Source organism: Cyprinodon variegatus, unplaced genomic scaffold (assembly GCF_000732505.1).
Source record: "Cyprinodon variegatus isolate N-32 unplaced genomic scaffold, C_variegatus-1.0 Scaffold889, whole genome shotgun sequence".
In the NCBI taxonomy this organism is placed as follows: Eukaryota; Metazoa; Chordata; class Actinopteri; order Cyprinodontiformes; family Cyprinodontidae; genus Cyprinodon; species Cyprinodon variegatus.
Window position 1 is genome coordinate 276342 of NW_015151342.1, and position 19486 is coordinate 295827.

General features: G+C 36.7%; 2 protein-coding genes across 2 annotated transcripts in view; one reads left to right on the forward strand and one right to left on the reverse strand.

Annotated features, from left to right (window-relative positions):
• Positions 1-7410: 7410 nt before the first annotated feature.
• On the reverse strand, positions 7411-10736 carry nkiras2 (NFKB inhibitor interacting Ras-like 2). Its single transcript, XM_015397821.1, has 4 exons — positions 10672-10736; positions 9409-9531; positions 8357-8598; positions 7411-8035 (listed from the first exon to the last, which is right to left on the reverse strand). The coding sequence occupies exons 2-4, from the start codon at positions 9500-9502 to the stop codon at positions 7793-7795; spliced, it is 579 nt and encodes a 192-aa protein (XP_015253307.1). The 5' UTR covers positions 9503-9531; positions 10672-10736; the 3' UTR covers positions 7411-7792.
• The window catches only part of dnajc7 (DnaJ heat shock protein family (Hsp40) member C7), an 11711-nt gene continuing 2954 nt past the window's right edge, over positions 10730-19486 (forward strand). The window contains exons 1-8 of the mRNA XM_015397820.1: positions 10730-10847; positions 12560-12648; positions 12754-12878; positions 13118-13231; positions 13536-13610; positions 17871-17989; positions 18071-18224; positions 18346-18510. Coding sequence (XP_015253306.1) covers positions 10774-10847; positions 12560-12648; positions 12754-12878; positions 13118-13231; positions 13536-13610; positions 17871-17989; positions 18071-18224; positions 18346-18510 — 915 coding nt within the window. The 5' untranslated portion in view covers positions 10730-10773. The remainder of the gene's footprint in view (positions 10848-12559; positions 12649-12753; positions 12879-13117; positions 13232-13535; positions 13611-17870; positions 17990-18070; positions 18225-18345; positions 18511-19486) is intronic.

The following is a 19486-nucleotide window of genomic DNA, read 5'->3' on the forward strand; positions in this document are numbered from 1 at the left end:
AATATAATATACAAGTTTCACTTTTTAAATGGAATTACTGAAATCAATCTACTTTTTCATGATATTCTAATTTTATGACCAGCACCTGTAATTGTTTGAAATATTTTCTGAAATTTAATTATCTATTATTATTATTTTTTATTGTCTGAAATAAATTATTTTCATTCATTCATATTACTATATTCTACAACCACTGATTTTCACAGGGCAGGGAGGGGCTGCTGTTCAGATAGCAGAACTGTGAGGATTATTCAGAGATGCATGAATCAAGTGAAATACCACTCTGCATGAAATTGATCAAGGAATATTATTATAATGTTGTTAAAAGCTCGAAAAAGTTGAGTTTGCTTGATATAGGTCCTTTAAATGTGTTTTTATCTAAATTAATGAGTCAGATTTGGAGTTAAAAGAATTGAATCCATACATGAAGTTATCGAAGTCTGTACATACAAGCCCATTTGCTTTTTTTTCTGCTGGTTTGCTTAATTCACATGATCCTTGAACATGACAACCCAAAGCCTTCAATAACCAGGTTTTTTCTGGAACCTGTGTAACAGCTGCAGAGGTTTTAAGCAGATATGGAAAGCACCAAGCAAATGGAAAATGTTAAACCCACTGTTGCAGTGGATGAGTGGTTGGTTAATACACCTCAGAGAATGATTCGTTTGGGGTTCTATTTTTATTTATTTATTAATTTTTTTTTTGCAAACCTGCAACATATAATCTCCTTAGAGGCCTGCAGAGGGTTCATTACAAAACCTTCCATCAAATAGGATGGGATTTATTTATTAGCAAGTCTAGATTATTAGTGGATTTTTTTCTGTTAATTTAAAACATGTAACATTTTGTAAGATGCAGAGCAATTTTAATGTATATTCATGTTTTAATACTCTTCAATCAAGATGTCTAGCTGCGCCTTGTAGAAGCTGTTGCCAAGACACATCCAGTCCTGTTCGTGTTTCTCACCGTGGCGCCAGTCAAAGGGAACTGTTTCGATCTTCAGCTTTTAAAGCCAAAGTTAAGACAGAAGAACATTCTAACTTGGGAAATGTCCAACACTAGTGAATTCTCTGATATGCTCCAAGTGTGTTGTCGTATCAAAGTGTTAAAAGAGCAATGATACATGTGCACCATTGTATCATACAGATCAGATAATGTAATTTGAAGGGACTTGTGTAATTAACAAACATCAAGAATTGCTAAAAGTAGAATGGGAGGCAAATATTTTAATGATCAGGCTCCTCTCGTGTGGAAAGCTGCTTGTTACAGTTGCCTTTTGTATCTCTGCTTCTGTCTCCTTGAACCCCAGTCAGCTTCAGCAGATGGAGCCTGGTTCTGCTGGAGGTTTCTTCCTGTTAAAAGGGAGTTTTTCCTCTCCACTGTCGCCTCAAGCATGCTTAGTGTGAGGGATTTTATTCGAGTCAATGAGTCGATGCAATCAACTGGTTTTCCTTAGATAGAAAACTTTGAATCAATCTGACTGTATGATCTGGTGAACTGGAAAGTGCCTTGAGACGACATGTGTTGTGAATTGGCGCCATATAAATAAACTGAATTAAATTGAAGAAGTCCATAAAGGCAGAATTAAAATGGTTTACTAAACAGTGTAAACTATATAGAACCTTCCTTTTAGTTACAGCTATGAGGCTTATAAAGGCGTGTTTCCTCCAACCATTGACATCCAGGACCTAACCAATCCTCTTTGCCAAATGGCGAGCAAAATCATATAACAAGAGGAGCTTTTGTATACATCCGTTTTCAATATTGTTATAGATCTGCTTTTAAATGTAGGTCTGTAGTTTAATTGGATCATTTTACACATACTTTGATCTAACTACTAAGATTTTACTGTATGTTAAGTCCAGCTGGAAAGTGAACCCCATCAATAGTCTCCAGTCTTTTTAAGTGTTTTTCATCCAGTACCATACAATTTTAAACTTAATCTCTGACCAGCTTCTCTTCCCTTGCTGCAGAGAGGCATCCCCACACCATGAGCCTGCCTCTACACAGTGGAGAAGTGTGATTTGGAACAAAGTAAAGGGGGGTGGATATACATTAATAATGCACTTTTTCTTTTATTATTTGCACACAAAAAAAGATAAACACTTTATATCATTGTTCATTTAATTCATGATGATCAGTTATTTGGCTTTGTACTTCCACATAAGATCCTAATAAACAACTAAGTCAGTGCAGTTGTAATGCGATAAAGGCTTTAAAAAGGCTTAACAGGTTTAATACTCGTGCAAGGAACTGTCAGATTATCTTACGATGATTAACAGTGATTTTGTGTTTGCAGGACAAATAATCCACCCCTAATTCCAAGGATTAGTTTGACAACTATTACCAAAATCATGGCTTAAAAGTGTAGAAAATAAAGGTAGTGCTGCCATTTACAGAATCATTTTTTTTTTTCCCTGTTCTGATGATTTGCTTCTGTAAATGCAAAGGTTGGTCCAGTGCAGAAGCTTTGAGTCTGCTATTTACCAAATACAATAAATGTTAGTCCTCAACCTTTTATCCAGACACATTCTGCTGCTGAGGATTTCAGTTTGCAAAACAAGAATACTGTCTTTTTCAACCGTGAATGTGACTAGCAACTAGAAATTTGTCTTTTCTTTGTGAGCTGTCAAACAACAGAAGATCCATAAATCATGCAGGCAAGTGACAAATGTATTGTTTTCTCTGTGTATTTTTTCACAGATGGTGTTGTGAATCTTTTTCCTTCCTTTATCTGAGTAGGAAGAGCCTTTGTAACCATTCTTTGAGCAAAATTACCAGGAAAACATGACAACTCAAAACCCTCACCGTTTGATGCCATTTTCCAAAAACAATAACTTAGTCACTGAACCATTTTAAGTGAAGTCACATAGGTGTAGAGACACGCTTCTACTCATTAAAAAGAACATGAGTGAAACGAGTGCTGGCACCCTTTAGGGAAACTAAAGTGAGTGTGCATAATGTAATTTCAGAAATGTTCCACTTGAGGTTTTCTCATTATCGTACATTAATCTCTTAACATGCCCCATGTGGATCTATCAGATCATTTCCTCTGATGAAATGTCTATAATTTTGTCTGGCATCATTTTTCCTGAGCTAATTTATCGGATCATTTTATTCATGGGGCCAGACTAACTCAACTAATGTGCATGTTTCAGATCTCTGTTGAAACCTCACATTAGCAGCAGACTGCAGCACTTCCAAAAGACACAGATTCATTAAGACTGCTGGAGAATCATTTGCTTTCTGATAACAGTTAAGAATATTTCCTCATGCATGCTGCAGATTTGCATTTTATTAGGATCAAACAAATGCTTGATTAGATAACAGATTATTCGTTTTTTCCATTGATACATGTTTGAAATATAATTTTTAAAAGCAAGGTGAGCTCCCAGCATCCATGGTTTCTACATATAGGCAGGTGAGGCTGCATAGATCATTGGCACTACATCTGGCTGCAGGTTAAGAGCATCCTCAATGCCCCCTGAGAAAGATTTTTTTATATGCTGACAGAAAAATTCCGCTATCATCAATACATGACCTAGAAACAAACCACATCTATCATCTATAACCAAGGCATTGATGGCAGCATCCTAGCTGTTATTGCTCTTCAGGATGCTGGGGAAGATTCTCAGTAATCCAGGTCATAGTCATTCCAAAAAAGAAAATTAAAAACAAACCACCGGACTTTGTTTCCAAGTTTGAAGACATTTCGCTTCCCATCCAGGAAGCTTTTTCAATTCAAAATGTCAGAAATAGCGTTGAGTTCGAGGCTTTATACAGTAGCCCATTCTGTCTGTAAAAATTATCCCTGAACTGGAAGTAGGTTGTGGAAAGACAAAAGTCTAGTAGGGGGCAGATCTGGTCCAGAGTGAAATTAGTCCTGTTTTTTAGGTCGCTGTCTTGTTGAAGACGTTTCCTGATTGTTTCTACTGCCTCTGATATTGGTATTGGGTTACTGTATAAAGACTCAACTCAACGATATTTCTGACATTTTGAATTGAAAAAGTTACCTGAATGGAAGCAAAACTTCTTCAAACTTGGAAACAAAATCCAGTAGATTTATTTTCCCACTTTTTTGGAATGCTCTTCAGGATGTTGTCGCAGTCAAACAGGAACAGACTAGATGAAGCGGCTTTGACGAGAGAAGCAAAGTACGTAAATGCCTGGTTTTAACTAACAAATATTGCAGAATGGGAGAATAGAAGTAGAATGAAGCAGAAATATGAAAAGGGGTCCCTATGTCCTCCAGCAGTCTAAGCATATAGCAGCATAACTATAGAGATAGCTCAGGATAACCTGAGCCACTCTAACTATAAGCTTTATCAAAAAGGAAAGTTTTAAGCCTAGCCTTAAAAGTAGACAGGGTGTCTGCCTCATGGACTTAAACTGGTAGTTGGTTCCACAGCAAAGGAGCCTGATAACTAAAAGATCTGCCTCCCATTCTACTTTTAGAAATTCTAGGAACCACTAGTAAACCCACAGATTGAGAATGAAGGGCTCTGTTAGGAACATGAGGAACAATCAGAATTTTGTGTTAATAGATGGGGCTTGGTTATTTAGGGCTTTCCGTGTGTGAAGGACGATTTTAAATTCTCTTCTTGATCTAACAGGCAGCCAATGAAGGGAAGCTAAAATAGGAGAAATGTGATCTCTCTTTCTAATTTTCATCAAAACTCTGGCTGCAGCATCTTGGATCAGCCGGAGGCTTTCGACTACAGTTTGTGGACTTCCTGATAGTAAAGAATTAAAACAATCTAGCCTTCAAGTAGTAAATGCATGGATTGGTCTCCCAGCATCACTCTGGAAAAAATATTTCAAATTTTTACATTTTTCCAAAGGCGAATGAAAGAAATTGTAGAAAGCTGTTGGATATGCAATTTAAATAAAAAGTCATGAAAAAAAAAAGTTTTTTTTTTTTTTTTTTTTTACATCATTAGATGGGAAAATTGTTTAACCTTGTTTTATGTTAAATGGAGGTAGACATTTTATCAAAGTTTCTTATAAATACATTATCATTGTTGCTGTTGTACTGTAAGGTCAGCATGCAGGCTTTAAAGATAAATACAGAGCATTTCAGAATAGAACAGCTTTAATTTAATATCGTTTCATCAATAAACAAAAAAAGAAAAACCTGGTTTCAGTGTTAATGTTAATGTTGTTGCAATTCCACACAGATGTCACTAGAGGGCAGCCAAGGACAGTCCACCAATAGATATAGGAATTCTACAACTACCGTTTGATGTATTTGTTTTACACAAAGAGGACAAATATTTTTATTCATTAAGAATGAAATAAAATGGACATAATATGTCAAACTTCCCAGCTTTGTTTAATGTGTATAAGATATGAATGCTTTCCTTATGCTAAACTTTTTTTACACAAACCTTCTGCTACACAAGGACAATTAATATTTTGTGTATCTTATAACTCCACAAAAACGTATCATGGTCTTTTGGTCATTGCTGAGAGTATTTTCCTTTGGGAACATTTATTGTAAGTTTGGGAACCAATGGCATTTCAACATAAACTTTATTGAAGGCGTCCTACACCACGCAGCCATCTACAAAATACACCAGATCAGCTTATTTATGTGGTCCCATTTATATCTGATGGCACTTTAAAAAACATAGTTGTAAATAGAAATGTGACATATTATAGTCAAATTTCTCTGTCCGGTTTAATTCTAATCACATGAATTAATTTAAAACTCAGTTTTGATACATTTTAGTCAAATGCATTTTATATGGTCAATTACAGCTTTCTACAACGGCTTCTTTAGTTGCATTGATTGGTTAACCTCCCTGCAACTGCTCACAATGGGCATCCATTATGTTTAAATGTAATATTGTCCTATTTTCCTACATTGTTTTGTACAAATCAAACACTTCAGTTGTATTTCTGCTTTTCTTTATGATACAGCATCACTGTTTTCAACCATTTATCTCATCATGACATTTAGGTTTAGAGCTTAAGACCTTTATATCCTTAGGATAAATACTTTCGAATTCTAAATCTGAAGGTATAAATTCCACTTTGTCATTATTTGCCTGTAAAGACAGAATTAATTGCTGCATTGCTATTACTATAAAATTAAATGCTTTAAAGCGATGTGAAAGATTTAAATTTACTAATTTAACTTTACAGTTTACTTTAAGAATAGGTCAGACAGATAAGGGAGAAAGTTGTGCATATGTTGAAAGCAGGACTAGTTTAAAAGATATCCCAATTTTTTCACTGCCAAAAAAACAATCTAGAAATAAGTAAAAATTATTGAGTGTATTTACCCTTAATTTGAGTAGGTAAATAAGATTATTTGCCAATGGAATGAGTACATTTACTCTTAAAATAAGATAATTATATAATATCCACTTGAAATAAGACAATGCAATTGGTTTTTCTTATCGGAAATGTAAATTGCCTTGTTCCATCGGCAAAGTGTCTCACTTACCTCAATGGAAGAAAAAACATCCCTTATTCTAAGAAAATCTGACTTATTTATATTTCTATTTTTGCAGTGCAAACAACTGATTAAATGCACATAAATCCATCTTTTAAATGAAAGTTTAGAGTGTGGATCCACTGCAGAGCTACCAAGGCATGGTCATCCTAAACTGACAATGATAGATCTGGAGGAGCAGCAATTATTTCAGCTTAGGTGAAACTGGAAGGACAAACAGGTAAATACCAGTATCATTAAAAATATTTGATGCAAGTTACTATAAAATATCATATGGATAAAGCTTTGGTTAAATGACATAAGAAAAACTGGATTCACATTCAGGTCAAGCACCCAGAGAACTTTAATCTGTTTACAAAACATGCAAACAAATACAAACTCTTAACATGTGAAAAATGAGACCATATAAAAGCTTAAATATGCTGAATGAGAAATAGTGTCAACAGAACAAATAAGTATATTTTTAACAAATCTCCACCACTTCAGTAAAGCAGACATAAAGTATCTCAGATTTGATGCAATGAGGCAGCGTTAATCAACGATTCCCCCCCCAGGAATAATATAACACCCATAACAGCCACTGACAAGGTTCAGAGTGCTGATGTTTCACTGCTTTGTGCTCCGTCTCTTTTTACAAGGAGTCACCATAAAAGGGGAGACCTGAGCCAGCAACAAGTACCCACAACATGAACACAAGGCTTCGTGTGGTACGGAATGTCAATCATTGGGAAACAATAAAGACAATATCATGTAACAAACATCCACATCGACAAACTGCTATAGTTTAGTCAGAATGTGTGAAAGAAATCCCTTCAGTCATTATTTCTTTTTATAAAACACGAAATCAAACATGTTGTCAAGTAGTTATTTAGGTAACGTGTGAACATGGCTGCCATGTGTGATTCCGTTTATTTACTCCTTTAGTGTATATAAAAATCTAAGCCAGCGCAGTAACGTGAAACTTGTTCTTCGAGGACGAAAGTGGATGAAAAAAATGCTGATTGTAAGCAATTTAAGACATGTAGGTCCAAAGAACACAGTTTGCGGTCCAAACATTTTTCTACTGAGTAACATTGAAAATTTTATCAACAGAATGAACTGATCCATTTCCTTGGTGGTATGGGATAATATTTAAAATGTAATGATTAAAGAAGCATTTCAGCAGAAAGACACCAGCTGCAGAGAAACATCTGTACAATCATTTATCTTTTCTCTTATGTTTACCTCTTCACATTTTTCAAGACGATTTTTTTTTCTTACTAAAACAATATTCCCTTTAACTTCCTCTTATGAACTCCTCCTTCAGGTTTAGGGTTAACTGAGCCCGGCATCTTAGCTGTCTGTGGAGCCGCTGCCCTTGTTCTTATTGCGGCTGAGAGGGAAGGTGGACTTGCTCTGCGGCTGGGTCATCTTGCTGGCCAAGTGGACGAAGGGTTCGATGAGCGTGCGTCGGTCAACCACCGACACCTCCCAAAGACGCACCTTCTCATTCTTCGCCCAGTCCTGAGCATAGTTAGCATTGATTCTCCTTTCCTCCTGCTTGTCAAGCTTGTTGCCCAGTACGATGATGGTAACCTGTGAGGGTTAAAGGAATACCCGGGCATGAGTGAAATCTTGGTAACCAGTTAAAGCCAACTGTGCACTTATGTGCTGCCTTATTTAAATGGAGCTGAAATGCAATAATGATATATAAATCTCATCTTTAAAAAATATATTTTTCATACACTAGAAACCTGTGTTACAATGCATCTTAGTCTTTAAATTGATGTCATATAAATGACAATTAGTCTACTTATTATGGCTAGCATAGGCTGGTATAAATGTTATATTAAGCTACAAGAACAGAGTAGCTAGACATAAAAAGAAAAATTCCTAAATAAATGATTCAGTTTTTACCTCTTTCTTGTCTCTATGACGATCAATGTCTTTCTTGAGCATCTCCATTCGCTTAAAGGACTCTTTGCTGTCGATGCTGTAAACGAGTACAAAGCCATCGGCAAAACTATAATAATGACGAGGAAACTCCATCCCGTCCCGGAGGCCACGAGTATCGTAGAAGCGCACTTGCTCCCGTGTGCCCCGGTCTGTCTCAATGGAGCCAATGTAAATATCCTCGAGGGTCTCCATGGGCTCTGAACCTACAAAAGGGGACACATAAAAACCATGTATTTTCACTTTATTTGTTAAAATTAAGGCTGGAAAATTAATTGCATTTGCACTAGAATCTCAATTTATAAAATGATTGCAGAGGCAATCTGTTTTATTCACAGTATATTTAACAAGAATAAGACATAAAATGTCTCACTCCAGTTCTTTAGGTGGTGGTATCACACCTGTTTTTGTCACCACACAGAAAGGTAAATAGATTTGCTGCTAGCATGCAGGTCTATGCAGGCCCTTTTTCACATTAAACTTGCAGTAATGTCCTGCAACAATGGATTTCGGGCAAGCAAGCTTTCAAAAACTGAAAGCTTTGGGTAAATCATCTACAAGTGTGGAGTTAGTTATAAATAATTGCAATTTAGATTTTTTTGGCAAAATCATTCAGCCCTAGTTCAAATTAGAAGCAGTATTTACTATTAATCTCACAAAGGTAACAGATATGGATCATGGATACGTTTTCATTTTTACCTAATTGACTCACCCTTACTTGTTAAAGTACATGAATAAATGTCTGCTGAATGGGGGTACATTTTCGAAGTTAGGGATAGCTGCAAAAAAGTGAAGCCAGCTAACATTAAGCAGAAGAAGAGGGAGAGAATATTTTACATAGTTGTTATTTATATCAATATGTTGCATTATGTTGAAGCACATGCTGAAGCACATGTATCCATCACTAATAGAGGAACTCTTCTTTCTTCAGCAGACATACTTGAATTTGTTTTGGACACACACACCATTCATTCACCATCAAACGGACGAGAGTGTAAAGAAGGCTGTCAACCTACCTGCAACATGATTGGCATACAGTAACTGTTCCAACACAGCTGTTTTACCAACTCCAGCCTGGCCGCACACAACAACTTTGCAGCTTTTTCCCATGATGGCTTCACAGTTTTCAGTCACTAAATCTGTTTGTAAAAAAAAAAAAAAAAAATCAAAGAATTTCAAAATTATCTTCTTAGTATTTTCGTAAAAGTTCAAAAAATATCCACTGGACTTGGTTTCCAAGATTTGAAGACGTTTCGCCACCTCTCCAGGAAGCTTTCTCAATTCAAATGTCTGGATCCGCAGGGAGTTTGAGTCTTATATAGACAAAGCCTTGTATCACTTGGAAACATGCAAATGGTAACCGATGAATGGGTCGTTTGGTTCCATTGTTAGCCTGTAATATCTGGCGAAATGTCTTCAAATCTTGGAAACCAACTCCAGTGGATATTTTTTGAACTTTTACGGAATGACTATGACCTGGATGACTGAGAATCTTCATCAGCATATCTTCTTAGTAGCAAGTGGCCCAATGAACAGCAAATATACGTACGTAATCTCTTATAAAAATACTAAATGGATTCATTGCATTTAAATAACACTTCATTATGTATATGTATTAAATAAATAAATAAATAAATAAATAACCATGAGACAGGATAACAGATTTTGATAGGAATTGTAATCTTACTCCATTCTCAAACCGTTTCCACTTGCAGAATTAAGATGATAACTGTATATTTGGACAGAGGAACTGTCCTACTTACTGCTGGGGAAAACACTAGTTCTGACACACAACAAGCAGGTAATATTAGGGTGTAATAAACTTTAAACTTTCAGATTACAGAAGATATCAGATGGACTATATATATATGCACCTTTATTTCTTTTGGCACCTTCTTTTTCTCTTTTTTACTATTTAAGCTGATGAAAGGAGTAAATTTCTCCACTGTCTGTGAGATCATTAATATTTTACCTACAACATTGTAGTTTGGGTGTCAAAGTTTTTGCACGGAGTCATACTTTCTGGTAAGTCATTTAAAACAGGAAAATTAATAAATAAGTTAGTGATTAAAAAAAACAACATCCAGTAACAGCTAAATAAAACCCAGAAATAGCTTAGCATTAGCAGAACTGATGCAGAACCGCAATGACATGAATGACGCAATTATTCCTGTAAACTTCACTTATACAACAAACAAATATATGTTACAAAAATGCATATGACGTTATCGATTCGTTAACTATCGCTATCTTTTGTTACTCTACCGATTTCAACCTACCGTCGGTCCGTTTTCCTTAGCTGTCGGATCACTTCCTGTTTACAATTTTACGTACCAACGACTGCAGTCAAAGGCCACGCCCACTCCCATTGACACGGCAAAATGGCGACGGAGGATTGTGATGCTGTGAACATGGACCCTGACATCGAACTGCTCAGTGACGAGGAAATAGAAAGGTGGGAGAAATACGGGGGTTGTCAGTGGCAGGAATGGAAACATAGCAAACTATCTCACCGTTATGTACCTCCAAATTTTCTTGTCATTTGCGTTTCTTGGGCTGTTTGGTGGCTAACTAGCGCGCTACAGCTAGCTGTTAGCTACGGTTTGGTAGCTTGGTCGGTCTTCCTTCCACGCCAACTATATTGACTGGTTTCTATGATTTGAGGAGGGGACTTTACTCATGTAGAGCAGAAGTTAACTCTGACGGTGAGAACTGTCTTCCCACCACTGTCTTTTTTATTTTATTTTACTAGAATTGGTCACAGGTAGCATTCTTCTTCTTCGTTTTTTTTTTTTTTTTTTTGCGGGGCTCTGATGTAAAGCATGACAGGCTTCCAAATAAAGTAATGGCAGTTGTACAGAGCATGGTGTCATATGTTCCTGGCTCTGCTCTTCCCAACCCGCTTCACAAAATAGCCACCTCTTCTCCAGGAATAGACTTTTCTGTTCTGCTATTTGGTCTCTTTCTATGTTTAGCTAATTCAGGCCAGAACTTTCCTATTTGTTTACATTGTCACGCACATTGGCATCTATACGTATAATTATTTTTCACAGAAATCAACAGAAACCCAGGTATTCTGATTAAAGGGAAAGTGAAATTTAAGCAAAAATCTGTTTATTTCATTCTAATTTATTTCTTTGTTGGACCAACTTTACACTTTTATAGTAACATTCTTCTAAATATTGGAGTCTTTAGAATATTTTTTACTTCTTTGAGATAGTTCAAACTCTGTAAGATTGGATGGAAAACATTTTTACAACAGATTCTCACTTAAATTTAGGTTTGGACATTAATTTTGCCCCACTAAAACAATGTATATCTTCTACACCCCTGGATGTAACTATCATGATCTAAACTGGGGGTCTCCTGAAAGTTTAAGATATGTTTATCCACTACCACAGCTAAACTTCTGCACCTCCTCTGGGTGTAATCTTTTTCCAGACCTCTGGTATTGAACCATTGATTGCGTTCAGATATGATCAACCAGGGAAATATATTAAAGGGGAACGCCAGTTTTTTTTTGTTTTTTTTTTACATTGGGCCCTTGATTTTATGTTATTACATCATGTTCTACTCATTTGAGTTTTGTGTCATTTGGAGCTGTTCTGAAGATATTCCATTAGGTTATATCCAAGTAACGTCTTCCTATGGGCGATCGACTTGAAGGCACAAACTGAACTGTTCATAATTTATTCTTTAAGGTACGCCAGCATTCATAACATGTAGACGAATCACTGTCCACCAGACATCCGCGGTTATATTTTTTATATTTATATCTTTCAAAAACGAAGCAGCGCGTGTATGGCGTCATCCGCGTGCGCCAGTTACAATTCATTCATCCTGTCCGCTGAACTGCTGCTAGTTTTCCTCACATGCCTGGAAGATGTCTAGCGCTACTACCACAGATGATCTCGCTTTCGAAATGGAATTGAACAATTCAGATTAGCTAGCAGAATGAATAGAAGGGGTAGAGCGTAGTCGCCTGTGTCTCGGGCTGCCTGTTACGACTCCAGTCCGCATGCGTGAAGAATCATTACGCAATAGCTCTGGCTTTGAGCAGGCTTGGATGTTGGTGAATTTTTAGATTTTCAGTCACCTGATTCATCCTATTCTCATTTTTTCTTTAATCGTGTTTAATTTTCCTCTAACACCCAATTCTAACCACAGGGATGCAGAGGCCTTCAAAGAGCAAGGTAACGCATTTTACATCAAGAAGGACTACACAGAGGCATTCAATTATTACACTAAGGCTATTGGTAAGTTCTTCAAATATCCTTGCAGAATATCTTTTCTTCAATTGTCAGTTGCATGGGTGTATTTTTGGATAACGGTCATCGAATGTTCCTTTTTTTTGTCTTCAGATATGTGTCCAAAAAATGCAAGCTACTACGGAAACCGGGCGGCCACGCTTATGATGCTGTGCCGATACAGGGAGGCGTTGGAGGACTCCCAGCAAGCAGTGCGATTAGACAACAGCTTTATGAAAGTAAGCCGGTGAAAACGAGAGCTGGAAGTGAACTTTTTTTTCTTTTGTGTTGATCATTTTCAGTTTAATATAACCTTTAAAAAATATTGATATCTTGTTTTTTTATTTGACCTCTTCACATTCCCTTTGGTGCTTTTCTTTCATATCACATAAGATATATATTACTTGCCATAGAATGGTGTGTGTTTTCAGCAGTGTTTATTACTTCGGGCTCCTAACTTTTCCTCCTCTGTTCACAGGGACATCTGCGAGAGGGTAAGTGTCACCTCTCACTCGGCAATGCTATGGCTGCAAGCCGCTGTTTCCAGAGAGTTCTGGAACTGGAGCCAGATAACAGCCAAGCCCAGCAGGAGGTGAGCAAATCCACAGTTTTCGAGTTTTATCTTTGATATCCATTCTCCATTAAAATGTGTTATGAACAGATTTCCTTTGTTATACATTTATGATGCATGGAGAGACGTTTAAGAAAGTTAAATTGAGCTGTTTTGCAGTTGAAAAGTGTTGAAGTGAATGTCAGACTGTTTCCAGAAATATCCCTGCTCATGTCAGACTGGTTTAACAAGGACTGATGATGTCATAGAAAGTGCCTGGGTATTGTGATTTTGCTAATGTTAGTCCTCCACATTGCTTCTGAATCCTGAAAAATATATTTTGCAGCTAAAGAATGCAGAATCCATCCTTGAATACGAGAGAATGGCAGAGATTGGGTTTGAAAAGAGAGACTTCAGAATGGTAAGCTTCTTACTAGATTGTGATACAACTAGATAATACATTATTAAACTATGTGTTATAACATTTATTGTACCACATAAGGCTAATAGGAATCATTTTTCATATAGAATCATGATCCTTCTGAAAAGCATGATCGTTTCCTGTGTAGCAAATGTACTTGTTGGCAACTCTTTTGCATAAATTACTCATCAGGGCATCAGACTGTGGCTCTGCTGAGGTGTGCAGAAAGCCGCTGTTCTTTCAGTTCTGACCTTCAGCTCTGCTGCATTGACTGCTCGGGTGTCTCTGGTCCCCTTCTTAACAATTCTCTGTAGTTTTTCTACTGGGTTTCAGTCAGGCCAGTTTGTTGGACAATCAAGCAAAGTGACTCTGTGATAATTAATGCAGGTGTTAGTTGGTTTGGCTTTGTGGGTTTTTGGCAGTATTACCATAGTTGTTGTCGGGAAGGGAAGCTCTTAGTGCTCTAAAACCTCCTGGTAGATGACTGTGACAAGACCCAGAGATACTTGAACTTCTTCACATGAGACAAGTTCTCTCCACCGAACCCTTTTTCGTTCATCTTCACCTATAAATTACTGCTTGTCAAAAATCTGTGCCTCCCCAATGAACAACATTTACTTTCATCTAAGTGGGAAGTTTGTAACATCAGACCTTTTACTAATTAGCCTAGGGAAATTACTTCAGTTACTTTCACTAATTCAGGAGTGGCTTAACACAAGGAACCCAGCTATCATGGTTCACCTCCTGTAGAAGCTCTACTCTGCTGTTAACTCTGGTGCACCTACAACCTTTCCTTCTTACCCAACATTCCATTGATATGCTTTGATTCAGAGCTCTGAACGGTTGTGGAGGGTGTCAGTATCTGTCAGGTTCACAGTTTTGCTAACGGCTGTGTAGGCCAGAGGTATTTTAATGGGGGGAGGCATGGAGGTACTGAATGGGGGTTGTGAAAAAGATCTGAACGAAATTATAAACAATTAAGGAAACATCTGTAATATTTCTTAAACTAGAAAAACAAATTCTTCATGTCTGACTGTTACACAACTACCAACAGCTTATATAAATAACTGGACTGTGGAGTTATTATTGAATTCCTTTGGATGTTTATTTTTAGGCTGACATTTCTTCTATAACCCTCCGGGCTGAACAGGTTAAATCTCCGCCATCAGCACCTCAGTTTTCCACCTCATGTTAAAACCTTTTGTCAGCAACTGGTAAAAACCTTGGTTCTAACTAGGGTTGTTACGATACTGAAATGTTAAGCTTGATAAAAATAGCCAGGAAAATATTTGATACTCAATAGATTTTTGATACTAGGGGGCTAAAAAAAGTATGAGACGTTTTAAATTTTAAAATATTTAATTCACACCAAAGGGAAAGTAAATAATAGCACATTTTTAAAAAGCATATAAAGCATTTTTATGAACATAAAAAACTCACGTTTTTTAATCTCAACTTAGAAAATACTTTCCCAACAGAATCAAGGATGCCTGATAAAGAAATGCAAATAAATACTAAATAAATACTAAACTTTAAAGACCCTTGACCTATGTAATCTTATGGTGATAATGTATGATTTGTATTGTAAAAATGTAGTATTTTTGATTGTATTTGGCAATATTTGTGTAATAAATGTGGTTCACTTTTTTCTCAATAAAAAAATGTTGTACACTGCAAAAACGTAAATAAAAATAAGTCATTTTTTCATTAAAAAAAGTAGATTTTTACTTGTTTTTGTGTGGATATGTAATAAAATCTGCCATTGGAATGAGATGACTTACATTTAAAATAAGAAAAAAACATCTTATTTCAAGTGCATAATATCTAATTATCTTATTTTAAGATGAAATATACTCATTCCATTGGCAGATCTTTTATTTATATGCTCAATTAAGGACAGTTAGATTCATCTTAAGACATTTATATATTTTTGGATCAGTTTTTGCTGTGCACATAGGTGCATAAGCATTATACTTCTTCACCTATAGGAATAACAAATAAACAAAAACAGGGTAGTGAGAAGTATCACACCCAATCATGCAACTGTAGTGGAGGTCAGTGGAATTTCCTGTTTAAAAATAACTAAGAGCATCAAAAACATCTGACCAAATGACTGATGTCAATTAGGGCATTGCCAAAAGGATGTACTGAGAAGAAAAGTTTTAATAAACTCAATATTTGCCTTTACATGGTTTGATTTATGTTGCAAACATTAAGTCTGATCCTTTTCCAAACCAACACATGCGTCAAACGTCACATGCGCAAGACCACGCTCCCACAAGGTTGTTTCTGCAGGCCAAAAACAATATCACACTGTTTTTGTTTTAAGTGGTTAAGTTACCAAGTTAATGCGCTAAATCTTAAAGTTGCACATCATTAAAAAAAACAAAAAAAAAACTGAAAGTCTACCCATTTGGAGTGAAAGTTTATATTACAGTCTAATATTTCCTTAGATAATTGGAATACTGAAAATATACGGCTTGCATCTAATATTATCACATAGATTTATATGAATATCAAATCATCTTACCCTGCTTTGCATGTGCAATGGAGCATACACCACATAGCCTTTAATTTTGCCTTTTATTAGCCCCATGTGTCCAGACACAAAGAAGTTCTCTCCTTCTAATGACATGTATGGTATGCCTTCATTGCCTCTGCTGTATAAAGTCCTGTTGTGTTAATGAGATAATTGTAAATATTCCGATACTAAACAGGCGGCCAATTTTGAGAAGTGTTAATTCACAGACCGTCACCTATTCGAAACGGGTCTGAAAGCTTTAGGCTAAATACAGTTAACTTTTCTGTGTACCTTTTGCAGTCTTCTGCAGAAAGATGACCTAAATTGGTAAAACTGACATGACAGTGCAACTGTGCTTGGCTAGTAAAACAAACTTTTTGCCCTCCAGTGTTGTGCACATGACCAAAACTTCCGGAGGTAAACAATAACATTCAACGTGTCTATAGGATCCACACAATTACTTCTCTCTACCAAGTTGTATCATTTTTACATCCAATATATCAACAGTTTTATCTGTGCTGCCACCCTTAAATTAATAACAGTGGAAGGTTGAGCCCACCATCAATTTTAGCCAGCTGTAAAGTTTTGTCCAATTCTCGGATGTTTCTTTTCCCTAATGAATGCCCATATTAGTACCGTAATTTTCAGACTATAAGCCGCGACTTTTTCCCCATTTTTCGACCTTGTCCCTTATATAACAATCTGGCTTATCTGTGGACTTTTACAGCCAGCAGCCACTAGGGTAATACCTAAATCTATGGATTTTACCATCCACCATGTTTTTTTTTTGTTTGTTTGTTTTTTTGTTTTGTTTTTTTTTTTTTTTTTTTTTTTTTTTTTTTTTTTTTTTTTTTTTTTTTTTTTTTTTTATACAGTGTCCTGTCTGGCAAGATGGCAATAAGAATAATTGTCTTGATGCCAAAAGGAGCCCAACAGATTTTACTTTCACAAGTGTAGCAGTATGGCCATCCACCATGTTGACATCACATTTGCTTCAACACACAAGTACGGTAGCCGCATGCCCGCGGGAATGCGGAGGTCCTCCGGAAGCAGACTTCTACGGCGAGTGGTACCAGACAGAACGACAGCGAGAAAGATGGACTTTGTGAGCGCAAGACAGTTTGTTTGACACCCTCATTGTGGAAAACAAACGTACCGGTAGAAATGCATATAATGCTGCTTTTAAGTTAAAGGCAGTCAATTTGGCAGTAAACGAAGGAAATAGAACCGCTGCACGAAAACATAAAAAACCTGCGGCTTATACTCCAGTGCAGCTTGTATTTGTACAAATCATGCAATTTAGCTTCTGCGGCTTATTTTCAAGTGCGGCTAATAGTCCGAAATTTACGATATGTCGAGTTAGTAAAATGTTTGTTTTGAAATCTTCACTGGTAGCATCTAAAATAAAGTAGATGCTTTCAACTCAGTGTAACAAGGAGGGGAAGAGAGGACCATAGCTCTAAATCACTGCAAATGTTTTTTATTATCTTGCAGTACCTTGAAGCAATAGAAATGCTGTTTGTTGTCATTTTTGGAAAATCAAAATCCATTTTGAAGTTTAAATTAGTCAAAAATAAGATTCTGACTTCAGTTTAATCAACACTCACTTTATGGATTCTGCTCTGTGAATTATAATGTTGCAACAACCTCTGCAATGATAGTCAGGTAGTTTGAGAGCGAGAGCATCTTTTAAAAAAAAAAAAAAAACAGATAATGAAAAGAACCTGCTTTCTCTTCAGGTTGTGTTTTGCATGGACCGTGCCTTGGAGTGTGCTTCGGCTTGTCAAAAGTTTAAAATATTGAAGGCAGAGTGTTTAGCCCTGCTTGGACGTTACCCAGAGGCACAGTCGGTTGCCAGGTGAGAATATAGTTTAAGATTAGTTGTTTTTTTTCACCTTGGGAGAGTTTAATTTCTTATACCTTGTTGTTTTCTCCGCAGTGACATACTCCGAATGGACTCCACCAATGCGGATGCTCTGTATGTGCGTGGTCTCTGTCTGTACTATGAGGACTGCATCGATAAAGCTGTTCAGTTCTTTGTCCAGGCCTTGCGTATGGCTCCAGACCACGATAAGGCTCGACTCGCTTGTAGAGTGAGCATCATAATCATTATCTGTTTTAATAAAAAAAGAGTAACATCGTCAATATTTTAAATTTCACACCATGATATCTGTGCATGGTTTTTATAGCTGCTAATGTGGTTTTTCTTCCCAGAACGCCAAAGCACTGAAAGCCAAGAAGGAAGAAGGAAACAAGGCGTTCAAGGAGGGAAGCTTCGAGGCAGCTTATGATTTGTACTCAGAGGCCCTAACAATAGACCCAAACAACATCAAGACTAATGCCAAACTGTACTGTAATAGAGCCACAGTTGGATCTAAGGTCAGCAAAACCTGGATGATCTTTATTCTCTCTGAGTTTTATCACTCTGTTATGTTGCAGCAAAAATCTTTAATTCCCCTGATCAGCATTTAATGTAACAGATTTTTTATTTCATTTTTTATTCTCACTAACTTTAGAACAACATTCCAACACATACAGCCTCAGCAACGATAGAGTGTTTGACAATCAGGATCAGGTCCAATTTTCATTTATTTGCATAAAGCTTTGGAAATTGTCCATCCTGTAATGTGATTAGATTGGAAAAAGTTTAAGTGGAATTAATTCTGTAGGTCTTAATTCCTGCCATAAAAAAACAAAACAGCCCCAGGCCAAGCGTTTAGTGAGGTTTATGAAATTTGGTACACATGTATAACCCAACAGGACACAAAAAAAGCATTTTGGAGCTCAGGTCCAAACCCCACAGGAAGTCGGCCATTTTGGATTAAAGTTAAAAATTTTCACTGTGATTTTGCACTTTATTGCCTCCCTATTTGAGCGAACTCCTCCTAGAGCTTTTGAGTTACAGACTTCAGATTCGCTCTATATTGACTTAAACCATTGTGGATCAAAAGTTGTCAAAGGAATTTTTCTACATCAAAGAATGTGGGCTTGGCCCAGCATCAAAATCTGACCTGTCACAATACATCATATTTGTATACCTTAGTATGCAAGCTCAGAGCAGTACATTTTTTCTGTATCACCTTGGAATAAAATTCACCCTAAACAGATTTGAAGATAGAATTTTTGCCCCAATCCCAGAGTTCAGTAAGTCTAGTGTGTCACTGTTGGAAGTCCTTGCTTTTCTCTGCGCGCCCTATGGAATTAACCTGACTCCGCCAGATGGATTTGCTCCGCATATCCATCTGGAAACCTTCCGTTGAAGTAATTTTGGGAAGGAGCGAAAATACTGGTTAGCTGATTGGCCTATGTTGGTGATAGACGGGCCAAATAAACCAATCAGATCAACGAAGCATAT